The 25,644-nt window shown below is 44.0% G+C and overlaps 2 protein-coding genes across 9 annotated transcripts in view; one reads left to right on the top strand and one right to left on the bottom strand.

The window, feature by feature from the left end:
• The window catches only part of SLC6A6 (solute carrier family 6 member 6), a 56,960-nt gene extending 45,473 nt beyond the window's left edge, over positions 1-11,487 (bottom strand). Inside the window, exons 1-4 of one of the 8 annotated variants that reach the window (XM_038149269.1) lie at positions 10,751-11,290; positions 6,899-6,934; positions 4,310-4,375; positions 18-74 (exon numbers count right to left, since the gene is read on the bottom strand). In XM_038149269.1, coding sequence (XP_038005197.1) covers positions 18-74; positions 4,310-4,375; positions 6,899-6,934; positions 10,751-10,769 — 178 coding nt within the window. In that variant the 5' untranslated portion in view covers positions 10,770-11,290. Of the gene's footprint in view, positions 1-17; positions 75-4,309; positions 4,376-6,898; positions 6,935-10,750; positions 11,291-11,350 lie in introns of those variants that run through there. The other 7 variants (XM_038149271.1, XM_038149270.1, XM_038149276.1 and 4 more) reach the window with 7 other exon arrangements.
• On the top strand, positions 10,781-15,980 carry LOC119706156 (translation initiation factor IF-2-like). Its single transcript, XM_038149413.1, has 4 exons — positions 10,781-10,807; positions 11,341-12,251; positions 13,135-13,297; positions 14,602-15,980. Exons 1-3 carry the CDS (start codon positions 10,781-10,783, stop codon positions 13,196-13,198), a joined length of 1,002 nt encoding a protein of 333 aa, XP_038005341.1. The 3' UTR covers positions 13,199-13,297; positions 14,602-15,980.
• The last annotated feature ends 9,664 nt before the right edge of the window (positions 15,981-25,644 follow it).

Here is a 25,644-nt window from a genome sequence, read left to right on the forward strand (position 1 = left end):
TAACTGGTAAATACTACCTGTGGTCTTCTGGGTCCAGATTTGACTGATGCCAAGAGCAATCAACTCCTTTTTGGCTGCAAAGGATAGGAGGGCACTCAATACCTTGCAGAAGGCACTCAGTACCTGGCAAAAATCAAGCTTTCTGTGTGCCAGCTCCCCATGAAAGAGCAAACCGTGAAGCATGTGCAACAAAAAGGGTTCTCTTCTCTGGCAAGGGAAGGCAATCTCCCAGAGAGACACAGAGCCAGCTCTCTGTAGGGTGTCAAATACTATTCTGGGCTGGAAAGGGGGCACTTTCTCTTATAAAAGGAAACATAAAAAGTAACAAAGCTTCTCTCTTTGAGTGAGTCTGCCCAAGAGCAGTAGACTAGAAATCCAATTTTCATCATGAAGAAAACATCAGAGATGCTTAAAAGCAGAGACTGAGTAGTGGCAGAAAAAACTGTGTGCAATTACAAGAAAATTCTTCTCCTGTAATCAAGATGCCTCAAATGAGCCCAGGCTGCACCATGACTTGTGATTACAATCAAAAAAACACGGCTTCAAGAGTTCTGATGGAGCTTTCCACCATACCCAGATGACTTCATGGGGGTAAGAATCCTGTAGAGGTAAGGGCTACTTATCACTTGTATACACTTGGCAAAAGTACACTGAAGCCACTGCTATTCATTAGCAGAAGTGGATTAGAAAGATGGAAGTGGCTAATTCAGATTTTGTCCATGTAGGGACTCAGAGCTGCAGCAGAAGTGAACAGGGTTGAAGGCCAGCAGGGCTGATCCCTGAGAAGGGGGCCCGACTTTTGACATAATTTGCACAATAAAGCAATAGCAATGCTACTGGAATCAACAAAACTATGCTGGAATAAATCCGTTGATAATTATATCCTGAATTTGTATGTCTTTGAGCTAATTTCATAGGTATCAAACATTATTAACACCTCAAATGTGACTTGGAAGGCAAAACATAAACACTTCAGCCTTGCTCCTGATCCCCAAGGACACAATTATTCCTTCAGTCGTTTCCTGTATAGACCAAATGCAATGATTACTAATACAAATATTAGTAATTTTTCCCTGCGTTTTTGCTTTACAAAACATGAATTTGGACTGTGTCATCTCAGGTGTTTTCTTTAGCATTTAACACAACAGTGATGGAATAATATGGGCATGACTTTAGTATGAATGACTCTGCCTATTTCCTCACCTTTAATCTCCTGAACTCTTTAGTTGAGTGGAAGATAGTAGAAATTGTGCCTGAACCAAGACTCCCAGCATTTGACCTGCACTTTTTTGTCACTGCTCTGTAGGTTCTTTGCTAATGGTCACAATATATTCCCCATCTCCTTATAAATATCTTATTAAAATTTTTGTTGCATCTCACTGAGCTACCTTCCTAGGTAGCTCTAGGAATGCGTTCAAGAAAAGGCAAAAGTACATAACTATTAAGTAAAAGTACATAACTATTAAGTAGAACTCAGGCCTTTTTCCAATCAAAAGTCATATTCATTATGCAAAAATGTCAAATGTCCTTCATTTCACCCAAGGAAATAAAACCAGCATTTAGACAATAACCACCTTCTCCTCAGTGCAAAGACCTTCCTGAGTGCAAAGACCCTCCTGCCAGAGAAGGAAATGCTGCCCTTGACCAAATCCCAAACGTTCATTCTCTTATTGGCTAATTCATGACAGTGTTAGCTAGATTTTCATTACAGAGCATTATTTGTAGCTGCTGTTTTCATAAAGCAGCTGTAATAAACAAATGAGATTGTTTGATTGACCCAGTCAGGCCTGGGTCAGAATCATATGCATGCCATATAGCAACCAAAATGTGTTTCAGATGAGGAAATAACCTAACTTCTCCAAACAACCTTTTAAAAGTAAATGATGGTTGTGCTGAATGAAATGTTTTAACAACTGCACTATGCGCTATTTTTCTCCAGCCTAAATGCAGACAGGATTTATTTTATTTCTGTTCTGGTCTGTACAGGTACAAATGGGCACCCTGGATGTGGATCACACTGGTAAGATCAATGGAAAGCGGGATCAATACCGAGACCCAGACCCAGACCAGAACTTTGCAGCTGCTTCCCACCTTGATTTATGTGCATCTAAAAGCCCTAACCCACGTCAGACATTCAGATACCAAACTCAGAGCTTGTGGTTTGCCCTCATCTCTGCATCATTTACTTTTTCCACTCATTGCCCCTCAACCACAGCTTGCCGTATTGACAGTCCAGACACTTATTTAGAATAAGTAAACACGGTGCCCTCTCCAACCCAGTTTGGCTGTTTCACAGCTGGTGCTGCACTTCAGAGCCTGATCCCACAAACCTGCTTCGTGACAGCACCGAACAAACATCCTCTAAAAAGCTTTCCACTCATAGCTGGGGTTTTTTGGGTTGGGTGCTCGGTCAGTTCTGTGACTCACCAGCCTTACAGTATTTTTCGTGGTGCAGGTGCCACCACCTGAGTGGTCCAGGTTTCCCCAGAGCAGTGGGAAAGACAAGATGAAATCCCAGGGGCCAAGACAGAACCTTAACTCTTCTACAAGAGAAGTCTAATGTCCAGCAGATGTTCAGCTGACTACAGCCCCAGGAGAGCTGAGGAAAAGATGATCTGCTGTGGGGAAGACCACATCATGCCATACACAGAAGAGGTACAGAAACAATATTCTTATTGTATAATGAGGAAAGGGACAAAATGAAGACAAAGGAGAAGGCTAAACATGCCAGTTTTTATGAACTTTTTTAACTAGAGGAAGGAAAACCAGGGAAGATATACAAATAAGAATGATGAAGCTGGACTAACATGTAAAAGACATCTGTAATAGGTATCAGAATATTAAAACTTGATGTTCTTTTCTCTACATATGGTAAAACACTAACAACTTCTATGTAAATGATAAAATCCCAGGGCATTAAAATAAATAATGGCATACTGCTTCAAAATCTTCCTGGATAAAATAAGGGGCATGCAATGGGATGGGGATTCAGTGTTAGAAAGTATAAAGCCCAACATCCCAGGAGAGCAGTTACATTGCCTGAGGAGCAGCTAGCAAAGCCATGAATCCAAGAATAACCTAAAGGTGACTGCAGGTAAGATTAGCCAAGTAATAGAGTTTCTCTGTGTGACGCTTCTGAGTGATGTAGAAGGGTCAAAGGCTAAGCTATTTCTGGATGTGGACAAGGGAAGGGGGGATAGGAAATCTAAAGCATAATGCTATGTCAAAACAGCCACAGTGAACAAATTATGAGTTGTTCAAGTCTCCACAGATCAGAAAGGAGATAGAGAAATTAAAGGAAATACAAATAAGGACAACAAAAGTGATCTAAGGAGAGAGTACGAGAGCTAAAATTAATATGTTCTATAAAGGAGAAGACTCCTGGGCTGAAATCCAGCTATAAATACCTTCCAGGTAATGTGTGGAGAGGAAGGTAATTAATCTACCTCAAAAGATAGTAAGACAAAAAGGAATTGCTTGAATTTAGGAATGGAAAAATTCAGGATATATAATAAGAAAAAGTCGTTTGAAGAGACACATCTGCTCAACAGGGCAGATTCCCAAGATGAGAGCTAAGGCACACTTACTGTATGCAATCCAGAACAGATCGTATAAGGATGAGGCTCTGGGAAATTCTGCCATCACAACTTTCTACTGTCCAAAAAGATCACCACAGTACAACTTACTGATCTTTTAGTTGTGTTCTTTTATGGGTTATCTTCAAGACTGCTTCTCTATTAAAAAAAAAACCCCAAAACAGCACTCAACCTGTACATCCAGGTGGTGACAATACATCTACACCAGAGCTCAGAGCTGGGGGTGTGCAGCACTCCAAGGTGCATGGCAAACCTCTCTGCCTCTCTTCTGGCTATGCAGTGGTGTGGAAGATGCGAGCTTATTGGGTGCCAGGCATAAGGGTGTCAGCAAGAACAAAAACACTGACCCAGACCTGAGATTATTCTGAGTATCTCAACATTGAGGTCAAAGGCCAAAGTGGGGACTACCTCTTGTGATACTCATGGTCTTCCTCAGCCTTGTGTTAAGACATCCTGCACAGAAGCTTTCAATGTCACTGCATAAATTATGTACTTAGATTTATGATTAACTGAAAACCAATGCTAGCAGTGTTTAACAACTCTCAAGAGCTCCAAATAGAAAATAAAGAAGAATATAAAATAAAATCCCCAAAACATTTGCAACAGACCTTACCATTTTCAATGACAAACGGGTACACACAAATGTGAGGAATATAAAACCCAAGTACCCTTAATACCCTCCCTTAAACAAATCCCATCCCAACTGCACTCACCAATCGGGACTTCTGTCCCCTCCTCAATGTAGATGGGCAGTGGTGATTCCTCCATAGGATGAGGCACTGATGGAAAGTAATGAATTGTGGTAGTATTTGTCGCAAAGTGACTAAAATAAGATGGTCCCTTTCTTAGCATTACAACTACATATGGCTGGTTACTATCACAAAGAGCCCCTTCTCAAAGTGGTCACAGGGACCGGCCCAAGCCACGGCCTGAGGGGTTAATCCCCACTAAGCACTCGCTGCCACAGGAGCCAACTCTCTGAACAGGACCTGGGAGAGATCCCTGTCCTGGATGCTTCACCATCCTGCCATTTCAAACTCAATACTCCCATCCCTGGAGTTTAACTCCCTTTTGGAAACTCCCACTGTTGTAGAGCCAAGGGAAGCCAATGCACAGACAGGCACAAACAGAGTTATTGAGTCAAAGTCATAATATTTCATGCACAGAACCAGAGGAGAGAGGCTCTGGTGCTCAAAGCTTGCCGTTAGCCATTGAAAAGCCACAGCATGTGATGGAAGGCTGCACTGCAAACGGTCTCTGGACCACTGACTTTTCATTACTCATTTCAGAGTGTATGTATTGGACTTAGGAATTTTCTTTGAGATGCTGCAATCTCCAAGCAAAACTCCCCATCAAAACTCCCCATCTGCACTGTGTGGTTATTCTGCAATTTCCAGACACTGTACAGTCACTGCTGTAGGGTTCATCTGTTTGGATTCTTCTCTATTTGGGAGCTTCTTCCCTTAAAGGGGTTTTTGCTTCACCATTTCCCCTTTATAATCTATGGGAAGCATATGCTTCACAGGATTTTCAAGAGATTTGAATTTCCCATTCTAGAATGAAATAATAATGAGCTACAAATGTTGAAAATGTTCATACTCAAAAACCTTCTGGATTTTTTTCTTCTCTGTTACCTTTTAAAAATGATCATGTACCTTCTCAAAGATACAAATGCTTAACCTAGTCTCAGCTAGGATTCCCAGCAGCAGGAAAGGAGGATTCTTTAATCCTTGGTGGGGTATCCTTCACTTAGTACTGGATTTCTTTGGTTTGGGTTTTTTTTTTTTGGTTTTTTTTGTTTTTGTTTTTTTTTTTAAAGATTGTCTTATCCATGAAACCAGCCAAGGAACACTTGTGGTTTAAAGCTATTAAATAAAGCATCTAACAATGTTTCTGCTAGCAACACAACCAGAATAAAGAGTGTTTTCAACAGATGCTTGACTAGCAACAGGCATATCAAGAACCCCACGCTGGTGTTTGCAGGATGCAAAGGGCTGCCAGCTCCTGCCTTTCCATCAGCCCACCCCTCGCTCACGTGGAGGATGAAGGGAAGCACAGGGGAGAGGAAGAGCAGAACACGGCTGCCTACAGAACTACTGTACAAGCCACAGAAATCATGGTCTACCGGGACGCCTTGCGCAAGCCACTTTTATCTAGAAGCTGAACTAACATTCCAGCTCAACAATAGCAAAAAAACATTTGTTACCACACGGCATTTTGCTACATATTAACCAGCAAGTTGCTACGCAAGCATAATGGAGTGCTGCAATTCTGAGATACATGTTGTTAAAAAATAATAAATTGATTTATGGGAAATCAGCCTGAGGTGAGTGCTCGTGGGCTTGCCATGCCACTGGACACAGTACATGCTCGGAAGTTATGCGAAGCAGGCTCTGCATTGGGAACAATGCAGTCATTTTCCTTGCTAAGCTAATTTTGCATAGAGGCAATGAGAGTCTTCATCTATGCAGCCCTGTAAAACATTTAATCAGATTTATTTACTAGGAAGAAATACCAGAGCAGAGCTTTCTATACTACTCAACAGTTTTCAAAGCTGAGATCTGCGAAAAAAAAACAACAAACAGGTCGCTAGATAGTGTGGAAAAAATCCAGCTGGGTTTTTATGATGTGCAGCTTTCTCAGTCCCCCGAAGAATACTTTAACAGGCTCCCCCAGACTGAGAGCCAGGCTGGAGCCAAATGCTTTCACAGAACATTTGCAACAGTACCCACCAAAGGCTGGCGGCATCTACTCTTGCTTTAACGGGCATCACCATAGGTTGCAGAGAAGGCCTGAAATACCTACGGGCTATTTAAGGCCAGGTACACACAGACACTCTCTCTAACCCATACACACACACCACACACCTGCACATAACAAACGGCTCTACGGGCAGAACTTGGATTCTGTAGGATCCAAGGCACAAAAGCTGAATTTGTCACAGCGTTTGGGGAGCAAGGACTCTGGGGTGCTAAATACAGCTCTCACTTATGTTTGTTTTGGGCAAACCATTTTAACATTATCCCTCCAGGATTTACACACCGACTTTATGGGCATGCTGCTTAAATGCCTACAAAGCATTTTGCAATGTTTTCTAAATTCTGTGGTGATACACACAGAAGAACTGCACAGACAGATTTAAGATATCAGTTGCTGAGCATTATTGCTGCCTAACTACAGCCTATTTTTACATGCTCTATACTTGGTTTCTACAAATAGATGGTAAGTGTTCAGTATTTTAATGTTTTAATGAGTTTTTAAGCCTTTTTGTAATTTCATAAACAAGCATAAATAACACTTACATGAAGAAGAATCTCTGCTGAATGTATTTTCTTTTCCTGTTTGGAAAAAAAAAGAAAGAAAAAGAAAAGGGAAAAAATATTTTAAAGGAAAAAAATGGGTCCAGCAAAATAAGTCAGACATGTTTCAATGCTACAATGCACTGCGTTTTCTGAATTTCATCAGTAAAAACTTCTACTTGAAGAACACCAAGACACTGAATGTAATACCAATGTCAAAACAGGAGATCACTTCTTCCGTGTTTAATCCTATATAGAACATCACAGGAGATATGACTATATCCCTCTAAATAGCAGGACAATTACACTGCAGCAGTGAAATAAAATACAAATGCCATGTGAACTGGATCAAAAATGAAAAAAAATAAAAGAACCTTTAACTACATTCCAGCTCAGTGATAACCCCTTGGCTCAGTGTATGGGTTGTTCTCCTACCTATGGACATGGGACTTACACTGTGATGCAGGGCCCCCCTGCTGCCTTTTGGAACAGCAAGTTTGTTTTTCCATGCCAGTGCTCAAGCACTGACTGCATTCAAGCCCAGGTTGGGCAGGCACAGCAGCGAAGGCATCCTTCGAGGCTGTGACAATTCAGAGTGACAGAGAACCACAACAGGAAACGCAGCAACTGCTAAAATGGGGAACCTTCCCAACAGGCCTTAACAGCCACCTCCTGCAGCCATGGGACTGCCACCCTGCTGCCACCCACCCAAAGCTTGCTGGCATTTGGTTCACACTCCCCTTCCACCAGCTGAGCTGGTGGGTTTGGTGGATGCTCTTGGAACAGGGTTTAGGGCTGGCACTAAATGGCATTTTGCTGGTGTAAATCTGGACACATTGGGAAAAAAGAGACTGACAGAAATACAGAGGCTGCTGTAGGACACCAGCCATGGTTTCAGAGTCATGGACTGGCAGCACAGCAGCCCTTCCAACAGCAGGTTTTTGGGGGAAAAAAAACAATGAAGTGAGGAATGTTCAATTAAATTCTACTCTATTAATACAGTAGAATATGTATCAATATTAGCTTGTATCAATATTAGTACTGTGAGAGCAATTTAAAGTTTACATGCCTTGGGATGTAAACAAAGCTCACACAAATCAATTAAATCCATGGTGCTACAACAACTGAGGGTTCAATTAAATAGGCATATATGGAAGAAATTCAACAAACATAAAATCACTGCATTTTCATCCTCATGCTTTTCTTCTAAGGGCCAAGGACCCAACCCTGCAAGCAGCCCCCCTAGAGTGTTATTAGAATAAATTTTAGCTCTGTGTATAGAGCTCTTGATGGAGCAGACACAGGATTACTTTTAAAAAAAATAACCCTGATCCATTCTGGTCATTAAGTTCATGATGAAAAGAAGTCGAAGGCACTAATCCGACTGGGTAATCTATTCAAAGCTGCACTTCTTAAATGATCTACAATTTATTTATATGACCAATCAAATAAACATTACTTACAAAAGGCTGCAACTACCACGGCTTTCCCATCCAATTTTAAGTGTTGTAATATAGCTAAATTTAAAAGAAACTAATCAGCATAGTCATTTCAGAGTTGATGGCAGCATGATTTAAACCCCAGGTAGGGCACCACTGCAGAGACTCCCCTTACTGCCATTGGGGCATTGGTGCAATGTTGCCCCACTGCCCACCGGGACAAAAATATGGGGCATTGGAAAATATAGAAGGGGCAAAATTTAAATAATGGGGGGGGGTGCTGCTAAGCCTTGATGTGCATTGATGAAAATCCTAGGAATATCACCATCTGGAAAGTGCCCAAGAGTCTCTTTGGAAACATCCAGCCCATAAGACCTGGGTGGAAGCCACTGAGATACACTAAGAGTATTGATTTAAAAAATCCTCACTGAAATATTAGCAATGATTAGCTGCAAGATAAGATCCTCACCCAGGCTTTACAAACAGAACTCCACTCAGGCATGGGAGGTTTCCCAAGCACTCTGCAGCAAGAGCAAGCCAACCTAAAGTGTCTTCCTAGTTTTCCAGGACAATGTGGCACCTCTTTTCTGCCAGCATTTCACACCAACTGAAGTCTCTTTGCCATTGCCCCCACATTTCACCTCTGACATGAAAGCTCCAGGCAACCCACACAAAAGCTCCACATTTGAAACTACCAGTGAAGAGCTGTATGCCAAGTTTTCTTTCTGGTTACAGAAAAGGAAAATAAAACAGAAGTCGGTTGCATTTGAAAGGTCCTAAATTTCTACCTGATTCCAGAGCAAGATTCCTTAAGCAAACAAACCAAACGCCCCAGGATTTCGATGCAGCACCCGTGAGCACACATCCACCCTCTCGGGGCCTACAGGTATCAGGGTGCCACCTGCGACCTCCTGCTTTTTGCCAAGTATGACAGAAAGGAACCCTCAGAGCACAGGTGAGAGAAGCAGGTTAATAAATGTCAGCAAGAAGCGGCCTCTCCTCTCCCGGCCGCGGGCCGGGGTCCCGGGCAGCCCCGGGCAGGGGAAAGGTGTCTGCCGCCCTCCAGCGGGAGCTGCGTTAGCACCGAGGCACAGAGGTGCGAAGGGGAAGGGACAGAGGTGAAAGGCAAATAAAGCGAAAAAAGACAAAAAGAGAACATGCAAAGCAGATAAGAGACAGCTGAAGGGGAAACAGGAAGATACTATCTCTGAAAGTACCAAAAATGAAGCTTCCAATGTCAGTTTAACGAGAGCAGCACAAACATCCTCCTTGCACACTCGTGCTTCGGACTCGACTTGGTCCGGGTGAGGGACACTGTCACTGTCACGCTGCTGGCTGCCTCAGCTGCTCACACATTTTGCTTAAAAAAACCCCCAATAACCTTCAAGGAAACCTTTCCGTACCACTTGCAGCAAAGGCAGGCAATGCCAGAAAGCAGTCAGCTCGGCTGAACGCAGACCCAGAGGTAAACACCCGGCTGTCAACAGCCATCAGAGGTCTCACCAAAGCCTCTCCCATCGAAATTCCACAGCAGCAGGTTTTAACGGGCTGATTTACCCTCAAATCTAAAGCCATAAAATCTAAACCGGTAGCAACTGTCATCTGAGCCTGAATTACACAGCCGATGACATGTGTCCCCGTCAGGACTGCCTCACTGTTTTGCTAGTCCAAAACTCAAAACATTTTCACATGCAAGCAATAAAAAAAAAAAAATGCAGTTACCAAAATAGCACTATCAACGTAACCAGCTCCTCTCGGCACATTTTCTTAATGCCTTTCCCAATACGGTTAAAAAACATAGGAACTCATCAAAAACCTCCACCTTTACACCTTGGCACAAACTGTGCTGGAATAAGTGTGGGGTTGTATTTCTTCATGTTTATCTGGATGTTCTCCCACTACTTTTTCCTTTCTTTTATTTCATCCGTACTTCCCTTTAAACATAGCTCTTATCAAACAGCAGAAATCGACCTCTACAATTTCTAAATACCAAGTTTTGCCACTCTTGGAGCTGCCTAAGGACAACACAGCTTGCTTTCAGTATCATAAATAACACATACTCTGCACATTTCTTTGCCTGAGTGAAATAAATTCTCCCATGCTCTTATATGGAAACCTTGTGAGTCCTCCCACATACCTCCTGCTATAATACCAGGCAGCAATGGGCATTCATTATCTTAAAGCCAGCGGGTGAATTTTGGATCCAAGCTACCCCCAGATGAACCCAGAATTATCACCCCTTCGCAACACACTGAGCTTGGTAACCTGCCCTGTGTAGTCCCTGTGTTTTATTTCTAAGCCCCATCACTACTTTCATTTCAACACGTCAAGAACTCCCAAAATAAATGGAAAATGAGGGGAATAAAAAAGAAAATGAGGGAAATCACAAGAAAGCAGCAGCAGTGGTATTACCCACCAGGTAGGCCCATTAGCATCAGATGTAGCAATGCCTGTACCAGTCTCTTCACTCGAGGTTAGCGCACGGCAGACAGAGAAAGCACAGCGGGGAGGGGTGGGAGAAAAAATGGGCAAAAATAGCCGGGGAGAGAAGCGTGCGCCGTCGATGTGCTGGAGGGCCGCCAACGGGGAATGGCTGAGAATGTTATCGCCAAAAAAAGTTAACGCAAGGTGTGGGGGGTGTGGGGTAAATAACCGCTGGGGAGAAAAAACACCGCCGAGGTAATGCGAGAGCTAGGGAGGAGGGGGCTTTAAAGAGAAGGATGAATTAATAAATAAATGGAAGGGGGGAAGGGAAAGCGCGCCCGTGGGCACCCCGAGTCGAGGCGGACAAAGGGAGGACGATGCCGCCGCCACCGGCCCGGCTCGGTTCGGCTCCGCTGGGCGCGGAGCGGCCGCCCCTTTGTTCGGCGCGGCGGCGAGGGGCGATCCGCGCCGCTCCGCGCCAGCCCCGCCACCGCCACCGCCGCCGCCACCACCGCAGCGGCAGCGGCGGCAGCAGCGGCGGCAGCGGCAGCCCCACCGCCCGCCCGCCCTCCCGCCCGGGAGGTGCCGGTACCTGTGTCCGCTGGCCGCGGTGCCTGCGCGCCGCTGCGCCCCTGCGGCGGTGCGGCGCGTCCGGCGGAGCGGTGCGGCGCGACTAGCAGCGCCGAGCAGGAGGAAACGGTAATTTATAAGCGCTTTCTTCCTGACCTCTCGTGTCTGTTGTCTAATGAGGGAGCTTTGAGCATCACCCATCCTGCTGAGTGGAAAAACACCGGCACGGCCTCTTCTTTGCTGGGGAGGGGGGAGCCTAAAGGAAGGGGTGTGGGGGAGGAGGGGCCATGCCGCAGACACGGCGGCGGAGCCCGGGCTGGCAGGCGGCCGCGGGCCGGCGGGGAGGGGCGGGCGGGTGCGGGGCAGCGGCCGCCGGGCAGCGGCCGCCGCCTCGGGGGGGCCGCCCCGGGCCGCCCGCCCTCCCCCGCGGCCGCCGCGGGCAGCGGGAGCGGCAGCGGGGCCGTCCCGAGCCGGCCCGAGGGACCCGGCCCGCGTCCCGCGGCGGCCGCGGCGGGCAGGGAGCGGAGCGAGGGCTCCCAGCCGCTGATCTCGTCTCGGTATTTCTCATTTCCGTACATTTTTTTAATCGTTATTTTTTATCTGTACACCAAGAGTGCCCTTATCACAGAAAAGGCATCCCGCGGCGCTGTCACCGCCGCTGCCTGTCCCTGCTCTGGGCCCTGGCTCTGCTCCGCGCCCGCTTTTCTCCCCGGCCCCCCGGGGGACTGGACTCTGGAGCCGGTGCCGCTCTGCCAGGCTTTGGGGACAGGTTTGCTCCCGGAGCCGTCTGCTGCTGGAGGAGGCAACACGGGAGCGTGGTCTGGCAGGTGCCTGGGAGGCTGGGACATCCCTGCTCTGCCCTGCCGCCTCACAAACGCGCGATCCCCGGCACCGGGAAGTCCCGGTCGCAGCGGGAGAACAAAGTACGGCCGGGGCGATCGGCGGGGAAAACGAGCAGGGCAACTGCTCTTGTTCTGTTTTGCGTCGGGTTTCACAGAACCGAAAGCAGGTCCTCTTCCCCTGCAGGCGAACGGCTATATGACTCAAACATGTCCTTGCGCTCCTACCTGCATCCCCCTGGTTCTCTTAATGAAAGGATTCAGCAGCAGACAGCCGCGAGGCGTTTTCATATAACCCCTGCTGAAGACTTAGTAAGATCCTCTGTACTGCAAAATACCATTTGCATTGTGGGGGTACGCTTGTGGTGAAAAGGAGATTTTGGGGCATCTGTGTTTCACAGAAGTCCCACGGGGCTAACCTTGCACTGGGTACAGCAGGATGGACCAAAGGAGAGTGAATAGTCCCCACATCTCTGCTCTCTAGATTTTCCTGACTACAAGATGCTACCTTTCTACACCACAAACCAGGACAGCAGTTACTGGGGGACCACCTCCAGAGCCCATAACCTGTGCATAGGCTGCCGGGGGGAGCAAATTCCATCACAGCAGCCTCCAGGGAGGTCTCAGGAAAGGCTGATTTCCTTAGCTGATTCTTGCAAAAGCTGCACCATTCTGCCCACTTTTTGATGGCAGTTCAGGGTGTCAGAAAACCCGTGCCACAGTCACACAGCCGATTTTCCCTTGCTCCAGTGCATTCTGTGATTTTCTGTATCCGAGCTGAGTTGGAACGTGAGTAGGTTTTTAGCAGAAAACCAGATAGAGATAGGATATACACAGCTAATTGATGACATATCTCCACTGAACAGCCTCGTTTAAACTCGTAACGATGTAGTCCGTGCTGCCACCTACGTCTTCTGATTCAGGTTTCTTGTGTACTGCAACTTTGATTTGTACACATCCTTTGCAGGAGGCAGCTCACATTTTGTGAGGCTCCACGAGGGACCACAAACAGGAGGCTCTGGCTGCACTAGGGAATGAAGCAAAAGGCTTCTCACCGGCTCAGCCACTTGTTTGGTTTCGGTGAGGATGCCTAGATGCAGATTAGGAACCAGCAGTCCCATCAGTGAAATGTAAGTAGTGGCTGGAGCCTTGTCTGTGTGAAGCATCCTGCCAGCACAGCTGTACCACTGACAGCAGTGGAATATTTTGCTCTAGTTCTCTAGAGGAATCAAAGTCTGTATTTTGTCTCTTGCTCTCTCTTCTGTTGCTCCTCACTTCTTAAAAGTCAGCCACACAAAGCCCATGGTTGCTACATGTGTTTAAAAATAAAATGTTTGGGGTAAAAGACGAACAGCCAAAGCTGTTTTGAAGTCAGAGGCATGTAAACAGTACCTGGAACCAATAACAATAACAACAATAATAATAATAATAATAATAATTCATTATGAGACAGCACAACTTCTGAGAATGTGCCTGATGAATATTTGGGGGAACTCTGCCTTCAGCTGCAGTGGCGCACAGCAGCGCTGATGCTTCTGGCTTCTCCACTCTCTTATGTAACTGAAATCACAAGTTAGAGCCCAAATTACAAAGCATAAGCATGTGTATAATATTAAGCATACAAATGGTGCCTGAAATTACTATCCTTTTCATGTAGGTCTGTTTTTAATCTGTTAGACTTTTTGCTTCTGCAGCTCTATTGATTTCAGTGTCCGCTGATGCAGTTCATAAAGCAATCAAGCCTAGCCCCTTAAAAACCCCACTGGGAAGACATTAACCCAAACTTAACTAAGGCCAAAATCACTCTGGCTACAGGTAGGTGGAGTTCAAATGACTGTTGTACCTCAGGTGTATCCTGTATCAAGATGCTGTAGCAAGCAGAACACCATATCCCCGTGGCTTCTTTGGCAACCAGTCAGAGTGGCAGGTTTCTGCCCCCCAGGCCAAGGCATGGGTTTGCCATCACCTTCCTTTAAATTCTCTCTCTTTCTCAGAGACTATTTTTGCCATTACCATGCTGATCTACTTGCTGGAGTTTTAAGGTGTGGATGCTGATGCAGCGAGTGCCTCTTGTATCTGTTTAATCCGATAACATAACTCTTTTTTAATCTCCACGTCTGGGTCACAGGGTTTAAAAAAGACACTGGGCCAAATCCCCAGCTTGGCTACAACGTGTGGAAATGTACTGAGATGGCATGAAAGACAGGAGAGATTCACTGTATTTGTACCCGGGCAGAGAGGTCTTGAGGGGCAGGGATGTGAGTGCCAGATTTCAGATGGATGAATATTAACCCAAGGGTATGGCAGAGCTAATTCAGGTTTCCATAAGGTGAAGTGGAGGGAAGGATATTACACCAGAACCTAAAATATGCTGATCAGCAAATTCTCATTCATTTTTAAATGGTAACCGATTTAATATTTCTTCATTTTTCAGGAGAAACCTTGTTTTCATTGTTTGGCTGCTAGAGGGAACATAATGTTTAATGGACTCAGGAGCAAGACTGGGCATGGACAAAGAGGAGATTTTGTAGGGATTGGGAAGATTTTACAAATAAACATTAAAATTAAAAAAACCAAAGTTCATCTAGGCATGATGTCCAGCAGAAATGTAGGAGAGAAATAGACAGCACTGCCTCTAAAGGATTGTGTAAGCAAGAATGGCAAAAAGATGGTCTGAATAAATCCATTGCACTAATGATGTTCTATACATGAATGTCCTATACAAAGTTATATGGGTTCAGTCTTTGGGATTCCCCTGTGTAGCAGATGATCCTGAGCCTGAAAAAGGGAAGCAGATTTTGTAAGGGATTTGCATATCATGGAGTGACGCTGGCTTGCAGATTTTAAGCATTACTAAATTGGGGAATAAATTGTTGCTATTGCTGTTACATACCAGGATATCTCACTAATCCACACAATCCACTAAGTTGCTGTAGTTTTAGTCTGTGTTTATTTTAGATGAAATTATGGCCTGGACAGTTAATTTTTCTTAGTTTATCCATATAAATCATATATAAATAAGGTATCAAACAGAAACCAAAACATGACCTGTGTTTTTGGTACACTCCCCATCATGTGAACCCGCCAGTGACAGAGCTCTGCACCAGCTTTACAAGTCGAACACAAAGGCAATGAAAAACCACAGGTCTTCTTGAAAAGTAGCCAGTTGGCATTAAATTCTCTTGCTGTAATGCTCTGGCTGGCCTATATTGCTTATATTTGAGACTGCCTAGCCATTATGGGATTGCCTACACTGGTCCTTTCCTTACATCAAGCTAATTACAAATTAACTTAAGGCACTTAGCAGGGCTGAGAGGCTGGACCTGGTCCTTTCTGAGTTTGCAAATGCCTGTTGCTTTACAGTGTCTGAATCCTAAAGTGAGGGGCAAACACACAGGAACCAAACAGCCTGGAACCAAAGTGGTTACGCTGACTTTTGAAAAAAGTGACTGTCTCAAGTTAACTGAGTCAGCTACCTGGAAATAAGAGCCTCTCATATAGCCAAAGATTTTCACTGGGATTTTCAAGATCTCCTGAGCAATTTAAAATCCTTGAAAAGAATGCACTATAGAATGAAAAATATAGGTATTATTAAAGAATGTCTCTGAACTGAAAGCCATTCAGTTTCATAAAAACGAGCTAAAAAAGCAATAACAGGTAGTCTGTCTCCTGCTGGATGCTGTATGAACCATATGTTTTGTATTTTGGAAGTCACTCTAAAACAATGGTTTTTTTCTTCACTATTGCTGTTGGGAAGAACAGTAGAAGAACTATGTATAAATGAGATTAAAGTAATCTAATTAAAAAAATAAACAATGTGTTTTCATCTTCAATTCATATCCAGTCATTTGGGATCTAACTTAAAAAAAAAAAAAGGAAGATAAAAATTTAGAAATTCAGAAAGGATTTTGAAAGACAACTGTTTCCCTTTAAGATTAATGATAATCATACTTGTGTGTTCAAGGGAGAATGGATCCAGGGTTATGTAACAGGATAAAGAAACAAAATCCTTTTTCCTTAAATTAAAATAACCAGTATGTGTGTGAATTTTAGTCAGTCACTGAAAATTCAGGAAACCCATTTTCTTTCACAACTGCATTCCACATGCTAAAATTGACGTCTTCTAACTTTTAAACAGAATCACAATAATTAAAGACAAAAAAGATTTGTTTGTTTCATTTGACCACACGTTGCCAATAGAGGAATGTTCCCTAGGGAAAATTCTGTGGCACTTGCCCTGTGCAGCAATCCAAATACGTACTCATCTTTTTATTTTATGTGGCATTAGCAAATCCAGTTATTGCACTTCCCAGTTGTTGTTTATTTTTTTTCTTTTTAATCTGATTACCTAGTACTAGATATATGATTGATAACTTATCTCTTTTAAAAATTTCTTTTGCCTGAACTATTACATAACAGTTCTTATAAAATCTTGCAATGCCTGCCTAAATTTACCAAAACCAGAACAAGAACAACAGGCAATGAATTTTTTGATGTTGGCATTGTTCTTTGCTGGCCTAAACATACAAAATTCATTTTAAAAAACACCCAAGAAAATAATTTCCTACCACAGAACCTCCATTTTCCACTTCTGTATTTTACAGAAGCACTCATACCAGAATTTCTGCATCAGAATTTGACACATAAAATTCCTCTATCACATGAGTTCAATTTTCCAAAAGAAGGCAAATGGTAGTATTAATAACCAAGATATAAGCCCTGAAAAGGCTAAGTCACTGAATGTACTTGCTGAAAAAAAAAAAAAAAAGGAAAAAAAAAGAAAGACATCTTGTTGGATCTAATTCTGGAGTCATTGTTTGACACAATGCAGAGCAGTTGGGATTTGCATAGAAAGGCTTTGCTGAGCTCAGGTGATGTTCACTTGTGCGTGGGAGAAGCTCGTGTGAGCTTTGCTGAGTGACTCTGAGCTTTGTCTGCAGACCAAAATAAACACTGCAGATATTGGCCCATCCTTGCACATGTCCACACTCAACGTTTCAGTCCTGAAAGCAAAGCTCCACGTCTGGGCAGTTTAAATGATGTTCCCTCACTGGACCAAGTCCTCTGTTAGCACTACTCCAGTAGCACAGGGTGTGCTTGGAGATGATGCACGTGGTGAATATGCCTCTTTCCCTGCTAGTAACACACCTGCCATGCTGCAGGTAAATATTCTGCTGTTGCATGGCCTGCAGAGATTTCCTGGGCCTCACGAGCACAACAGGTCCTGCCAAGTCAAGATGGTTACATGCGTGCAGCAAGGTGATACGGAACCTGGGAACCTACGGGAGATGTAAGTTGGGAGACAGGGAAGAAGTTGTGGCAGACCCACTCTGAAAGCAATAAAAGGTCAACAGAGTCTGAGGCTGCCCTGCAGAACCACTTCCATTTCCATTTGGAGCTGATTATTGAGCTGGGAAGGGTTGGCCTTACCACATCCCAGGTGACAGTAGACATCACAGTGCAAAATAGTCCAAAAATGTACTGTGGAGGCAGTTGAGCCTACATGACTTACAAAATGGCTCCAGAAAAGCTGATGGATTAAACTCACCAAAGAAGAAGAGTGATCACTTGAGTGAATTCATACATGCTCATATTTCTTTCTATTTGCCTATGGGTCCCTCTGCTCCCTCCCCTCTCAAAGTGATGGTGAAACAGCTATGAGGAGTGTATAACTGAAAATTATGCACTCCTTATATCCTTTGTTTATTCTGACAAGATATAGGCAAACACTGGGAGAAAATATTGTAAGAGACAAAACCATTCCCAAATGCATGCTTGTACGAGTTCAGACACATGGAATTTCTAGCTAGGTGAATTAATGCACTGCAAACAGAGAAAGGGCTTCAAATGCCTCAGTGTCTAGAAAAAAGAATAAATTTAAAATGAACCCTGCAAGCTATCCAGCAACTGCTCATCCAGCATCATGATTTTAATTAACAGAACTGGAAAGCAAGCATATAATATAAACTTAAAAACACAGCGTTTTCCAGACTACCAGTCCAAATGCAAAACAAATTGCTTGCATCTGGTGGCAGGGAGGCAGAGCTGGGGCGGGAGCGCCGCTCCAGCCCGGTCAAGTGACGCGGCAGCATCTGCAGAGCTGCCCTGCCCTGTACAGCCCTGGCACAGCCAGGCCACAGACACTCGAAGCATTGCCCGCGTGCTCCAGGAGATGCCTGGGCTTCCACCTCTGCCGGCAGCACGTCACCGCGGGGACGCCAGCGGCTCCCAGCCGTGGGTGACCTTCATCCTCCCCAGGCAGTTCCCTTTTCTGGACCTTTGGCACGCTCCCAAGTGATCTTTCAGCCAGAATCTCCATGGCCTAAAATAAATTCAGCAATATTCACTGTGGCATCCCTGTACTTCTCTTTTGGGATATCTGATGCTTGTGTCCCAACCTGGGCAGAGACTGGTTTTATAAAGTTTATCTGGGTGCAGCAGCACTACCAACCCATGAGTGCATCCTTGCAGACTGCGATTTCTGCCTGTCTGTCCCAGCCACAGCAATCTCACTTTGTTGTCTGTACATGAGAAGGTCGGGAAGGGGAAGAGAGTGGAATAGGCTCACCACAAAGCACAAACTATCCAGACTTGGGCCTCTAAATCTCTTTGGCCAATGTTAGTCAGCTCTGATTTGTATCAAAGCCCAATATTATCATTGACTGATTATTAAATGTCCCACAAATGGTTAATATTTTGTGAACAGTTGGTCACAGACTGTCTGTAGCACTGAACAATTGTCTCTTACTCTCTGTGTCAGCTGAAGTCCTCAAGTTTTCTCCTTTTTTATTTCCACAAGTTTGTCTGTTGGGCTCATGAAAATCATGGAGAGAAGTGTGAAAACTTGTCCTGATACTCCCACATTTCCTTGGGAAGTACATCCCAGCAAACTGTGGAGCAGCCAAAGTGGGTTTGGGATGCCCTTGGCACTCACAAAGACACCCTTGACCCCTGTTGCCCCATAGCAAGTGCTGCTGGAGGCCACTGGCATTGTGGAGGAGCTGCATGGCCAGGCTGGGCTGTGGCAGTGACCAGGCATCATCTGAGCAGCAGGGCCTGGGACTGCCTGGTGGCAGAGCTGAAGAAGTCATGGAGCAGAGACACACAGTGGAGGGTGTGGTGGACCCCAGGAGCTTTTCCATCCAGTGCCTCTGGAGGTCCTGTGAAACCATGTGGAGAGGGGTACGGCATCTATCAGGCACATCGCCTGGCCTGCTGAGCTCAGGACACAGGCACCATCTCCAGCCAGAGCAGAGGACACTGCCACATGGCCACTGCACCTGGCTTCAACTCAGCTTTCCCCTCAAGCTGAATTCATGCCACCCCAGCAGTCTTTGCACATGTCACTGCCTGAATTTTTTGTCCCTACTGGGAGGCTAAGCTCCCAGTTCTCCCAGTAAGACACAGGTTTAAATACAGGTCATGTTTCTGCTGTTCTCCACCAGCAAAACAGCTGTTTGCTCTAAACATGAAGATATTTTTGTAAGAGCAAAAGCATGAATTATTTCAAACTTGCCTCAGGATAAATTTTCAAGGGTACTGCGGAGACTGTTTCCACAACAAAACAGGAGCTCTTCTCCTACTGAATTGTTCATGTTACTTTCATGAATGCTAGAAAAGAGGCTGGCTTTTTTTTAAATGTCAGCAGGTACCTGGAACGGGAATTTGTTTCCGTAAATCCTTTGGAAACTATTGTTGATGTTGTCTAATCTGACCAAAAGTTCAATTTGGCAATTTTTATTAGGCCTTGCTGTTAGGTATAGGCAATTAGCTTAACAAAATATCAGATAGAATCTCTGCTGTGCTTGCAATGCCTGTTGCTCTGATCCTTACCTGGTGGGAAATGGCTTTGGAGGAGCACAGCCACATCTTTGTAGCTGTTTACATCACATTTCTGACAGAGCTCCACCCTGCTTTCCCCATTTGTACTTTGTTTTTCATGAATAAAGGTCATGGCATTGGCATCACAAAAAAATATTGTTGCTGTAGAAGGAATTCAGCCGTCCCCTCTGGGTAACAAACAATTATGTACTCCAAGGCTGGCAGGGCAGCAATCAGAGATGGAAGAGAAGGCCAAGACCCATTGAGATCTCTGCACACCTCCAGCATCCCACGAGTCAGCTGTGTCCCTGCCTGTGCTGGGCCACTGCAGACTCTGCATAGTCTCTAACATTTTGCCCAATCTAGATTTAGGCAGCCCCCCAGCTGTTGGCAGTGGGTCTGTTGTGGGTACCTGCCTCCCAGCCAGCCACTCTACTGGAATTTGTTGTCTAATAGTCAAAGGGCATTTTCTCTGCAACAATGTCCTGCATTAGCCCAACACTCCCTGTGTGTGTTGGTGGCCTGGGGACATGGTTACCAGATGGAGTTGCCAACCACTGGTTGCCCCTGCTCTGGAGTGCTCTCCAAGGAAGTGCTGTGGCCAGGACACGTTGTTTGGTCTGCTGCTTGTGTGGGACTCTGAGCCAGCTGTAGCCCAGCTACACAATACATCATTTTAGCCATGTTGTATCTAGATCAGGGAATAAATGTATAGGAGCTACATCCTTGATTCAGCTATAAAGTAAATGAAATCTCTCCCATGTTTCTGTATTAACATCCACTTTGACCTCCGTGTTTGTGCTCATGTCACCACTCATCTTTAGGCTCAAAAGCCATTCTTCTAATCTTTTGTTACATTTGAGGCTCTCAAGCTGTCTGATGCTTTTTCTTTCTTTCAGGCTGCCAATACTTTCAAGCAAGATGAAATTTTAAATAGCTTCAATATTCCAGGAGTAATTTCATCACCAGTGCCTGTAGAAACACTCCCCTAAACTTATGGTCCGTGGGTTTATGATTGTCTGGGCATGGACCAAAATCTCAATTGTTCTGAGAATATGAGGGAAATGAGGAGAAGTTGCTGCATTATTGCTACAGCCAAGGACACACAACAGCCAACAAGCAAAAGCTCAACACCAAAAGCATTGGGAAAACTTTTAGCACAAACACTATTCAAACAATTCCCAATTCAGTAGAAAGCACACTGGAGAAAAATCAGGTTAGGCAGACCTTGAACTTTCTTTCCCAGGATCACACCAGTTGAGCAGCAAATCAAATTCTACAGAAGTAGTTGGGGATTTTATTCGTAAACAGCCTAGAGGTGAATTCCTCATTTTTTTCTCAATTAGATACGTCTGAAACAGAATTTTATGAATAATAATTATTACTTGTTTTTACATGGTGCTTTAGCATAATCCCAGAAATTATAATTTAGGGAGTACAGATCTTTCTTGTTGTAAAGCCCTCAAGATTCCTGTGGCAATAACCAGGAAACAGATAAAATAGAAGCAATTAATAAAGTATTTCATCATTAAAAATTTTCCAACACCAGAAGATTTTGCAAATCACCCAGCAGGTTTTGTACATCCTTTGGCTTTTGAAATTTTGTCAGTAATGAAAGCTAAATGAATGTTGAATACAAATATAAGGCTTAAAACAATGTCACATGGGTGTCACATGTTAGTGTGCACAAAAATAATATTTGAAGGGAGCGGTTCAAATAAAATCATTTTTTTTTAATAAAGCAATATTCTCTTGATTATTAACAGACTAAAAGCTGCCTGAAAGAGATTCTAAGGCCATCATGCTCCTATTTACCCTTAGCATCGACTAAGTAGTGGTCGAATTGACATCCCTATTTAAGGTTTCCACATCTCTTAGTACTTTGCAGTGTATTTCCTCTGTGAAGTTTCCTAACTTCTGCTAACCCTGTAGGTCTGGGAGGCCTGCAGAGCACATCCACGCTCTATAGGAAGTGGTTTTGGTGTTGCTCTAGCAACCCCAAATCAGTACTGAGTAAGCAGAGGTGCTGTTCAGCAGAGAAATCACACAAATGTCTGTGCATCCTCACTGCTATTAAGAATGGAGGCAGCAGTTATGAAGATCAAGCCTAATACCATTCAAGGAATTGCAATTCTCTCATTTATTCCTCCCCTATGTTTTAATTTGATATAACTTCTATTCCTGGTGCTGCTTGCTGCAGCACACTCCCCATGACTGGGGAGCCATTCTTTCCTTTGCTCAAAGTACTCCCAGACAGGAACTCAGGTTGGGTAACAAATCCTTTGTGACTCTGCAGCCATGTAAATGGAGAAGGTTCTCACCCACTGGAGAATCCAGGTCCTCTTTTACTTTACACCAGAGCTGACTGCATTTTGGAAGAAAGAAATTATTCCTTTTTTGTTGTTTTTTTCTAAATGTGAAGCTCCTTTAATTCACCCTTTTAAAGCATTTGGGGATCATCTGATGAAAAGTCCTAAAGAAACACAAGACATCCCTGCTGCTTGGGTTGTAAAGCTAAAGCTCATGCTCTGAAAAGAGAAGTGTGCTTAGAAAAAAGCTTTTGAACACAAAAACAAACAATGGCAATGCATGCTGGCAAACACTTCATCTGCCTGCTTCCATTTACATATTTTTACATATCCATGGAGTACTGTGAAGGGCCTTGGTCACCTTGACCTGTCACTGACACAAGTCTGTTTAAGCTTTCTTCAAAATTAGTCCCTGCTGCCACTGAGGTATTTTTTGCTGTTGCTTTTGTTTGTTATTCATCTTTGAATTGTTTTCAGTCTGAAAGCATCTTTCTGGTCCCAGAACTGTACAGAATATATCAGGCAATCCTCTAGGGGCACTGAAAGAAAATTTAAAACTCCCTCCCCCATGACTCTTACACAGTCAACCCATATCCTTTTGATTTTAGACCTTGTTTTAGGTCTACACAAAAAGGGCTTTGACATCATTAATCGGGTTTGGTTGTTTTTTTCCCTTTAGTTTTGATTTCTTCCAGTTTTCTGGATAGATTTCACACAGCTTGCCACCACAGCTCTAGAGGACAATAAAAAAAAAGTATGGGAACTCCTCCAAAGTACGTGTTTGCAAGGAGTGCTATGCCAGGAACATCATTACCAGAGTCCCAGTAAATAATCCAGAACCAATGCCATAACTTTTATGTGTACCAGGGGCACTGAAACCCATGCTGAAATACTTGGCAAGTCTGTCCTTAAACTAGGATATATTGTATTGATATTGGCTGTGATCAACCACAACATTCCTTGGTTTTGAGGTAGTATTTCTGAAGGGGGAGGTTTGTGATGCCAGTTCTTGTCATATGTTTTCCTGTCTCACCCTATCTCCAAGCCCAGCTAATCTGATGATATCCAACTGTCCTAATGAGCTGCATCTACTTCTAGGCTGAAGCGTTGACAGCTGCCTGTTCTATTGCCAACAAAAACTTCTGAGACAACTGTATCTCATTCCTGCAAGTACGCAAATCACTTCATTTCTAGCACAAATATGAGATATAATGATATTTCTTTTCGTGTATCCAGGTTGAAAAAGAGGCATGTGAAAAAATGCCATCCAGCACTCAATTATTTCCTCACGTGCAGTTTAATTCCTCAGCTGGAAACAAGGGCTATGTGTATTGGGTACAGAGAAATCAAGGGCTCATGTCCCGTACAGCAGAGGTACAGTCACATGGACCAAGGTCAGTGAGAAGGACATGTTCCTCCAATTAATGTTGGCATGTGTTTGTTTATATTTTTATACATTGGTAATTCTTCCATTTGCTGTTCTTGGATTCAGAGCTCTTGGCAAGAGCTTCAGCTTGTTCTTATTCACATAGGAGTTAATGCACTTAATTCTTCACCACCACCTTGACCATCTCAAGCATGTGGGATTTGCCCTCTTCCCCAAGGCTGTTGGACCCACTGACTCATAAACATTTCCTTCCCCTGGACTGCCTTTTTAATGCACAGAAACTGGTTACAGGTAAGAGCAGGCTCCCAACAAGCCATTAAAAACTACTCACAACCTCTGGAGAGAAAGCTATCTAAGACATAGACTGAATTTGCAGGAGGAATTTTGTCTTGGGGGGACTACAGCAATAACAGACAACAATCCCCAAAGATGGAGAGGAGACACGCAGAAACACTGATTTGGATCCAAATGCAGTCAGAACAAATAGAAGCAACAACTCCAGTGGCAGCTGATCAGGGCAGCTCATCTCCAGGCAGAACTAGTACTTCTCTTTGTAAAAAGAAAAACCCATGTCTACCCTCTGCCCCTCAAAAATTTTATGACTTGCCAGATTCCAGGAATCACAGAAAATACTACTGAGCCAGGGCCAAGGACCAGAAAATCTAGGGGAAGCACATCTAGTCCTGGAAAACCATTGTAGCAGCCTAGGTCACCACTGTGGCTCCTCCTGTGCCAGCCTTTCACACTGTTTTCCCAGCTGAAGATAGAACCCATTTCTCCAATTCAGCTTTGCCTCAGTAAATTACTCACACACATACAAGCTCAAAAACTCGAGACTCTTGCCTAGGATAAGGCTGGAAGGAGGGAGGGAGAGTTTATTATTGTTCTAAGGGGTTTATGTAGGTTTTTAAAATTAATTCTTGGGATATGCTCAGACACTGCGATGGTGGAGACCATATAAGTAGCTAGATTAGAGCAAGAGACATAACAGTGGTATTGGATACAGAAATAACAGCCATTGCCAGTTCCATGGGAAGAGAGGACAAATGAATAAACATCAATCATAACATCTGAAACCACCAGGCTTGGAAACGCCTCTTGATTTTAGGAAAAATCCACTGAAAGATGCCAGGGCTAGATCTGCCATCTGACTTTTTCTCAGGAGTATAATTGCCATTGAGGAAGAAAGGGATTTTTGAGGAGCCATAAATCCAGGAACCTTCTATGCCATTTTCTTTTAGTCATAAGCTCTATGGACAAATACAAGGCTTTGTTTGTTTGGTAGGGCATATTTCTGTTTTTATTTTAAATATGTAGTTTTCCCTAAGGTTTTTTTTCCAAATGTTTTTCATGATGAAAAATTGCATGATATCCGAGGACAATGTACAAACTGAATGCAAAGGCAAGAAAAATATCCAAATAGGTCTAACTCTTGGCATCTCCCAAGTACAAGATGGTCTCACCTCTACAGGACCTTCTCCACTCTTAGCAGATCCAGCACACCATCAAGAAGGCAGGGAAGAATTCAGGAAGAAATGATAAGTGTATAAGGACTAAATGTCAGTGCAACTATAGTATAAGTCCTATCCCAGCCTATGAGACCAGAAAGGTATTTTCAGTTTCTGGTGTTATTTACAAAGATATTTCTGAAAGAATGCAGACTCTGCTCTTTTGGGGAGGGAGGAATTGGCTTCTTTAGAATTACTCAAAACTTATTAAATAAGAAACTTTCTGTATTTCCTCACAGCTGGAGACCAATCATTGCGACACAGATAGAAAAGCTGGAGGCTGGAAGAAGAGAAATTCTTTGATTTAACCCCAGTTCCTTACACACACAGCTGGTGTGTGCAAAATGTGTCCAGATTCCTGAATATCTCTATCTGCCTCAGCAATATTTGAAGCTTTACATTGAGCTGAGTGCTCAAATCCCAGAAGATGTCATTGGGGGGCTAATCCCTTA

The sequence above is a fragment of the Motacilla alba genome, chromosome 12 (assembly GCF_015832195.1).
Source record: "Motacilla alba alba isolate MOTALB_02 chromosome 12, Motacilla_alba_V1.0_pri, whole genome shotgun sequence".
In the NCBI taxonomy this organism is placed as follows: Eukaryota; Metazoa; Chordata; class Aves; order Passeriformes; family Motacillidae; genus Motacilla; species Motacilla alba.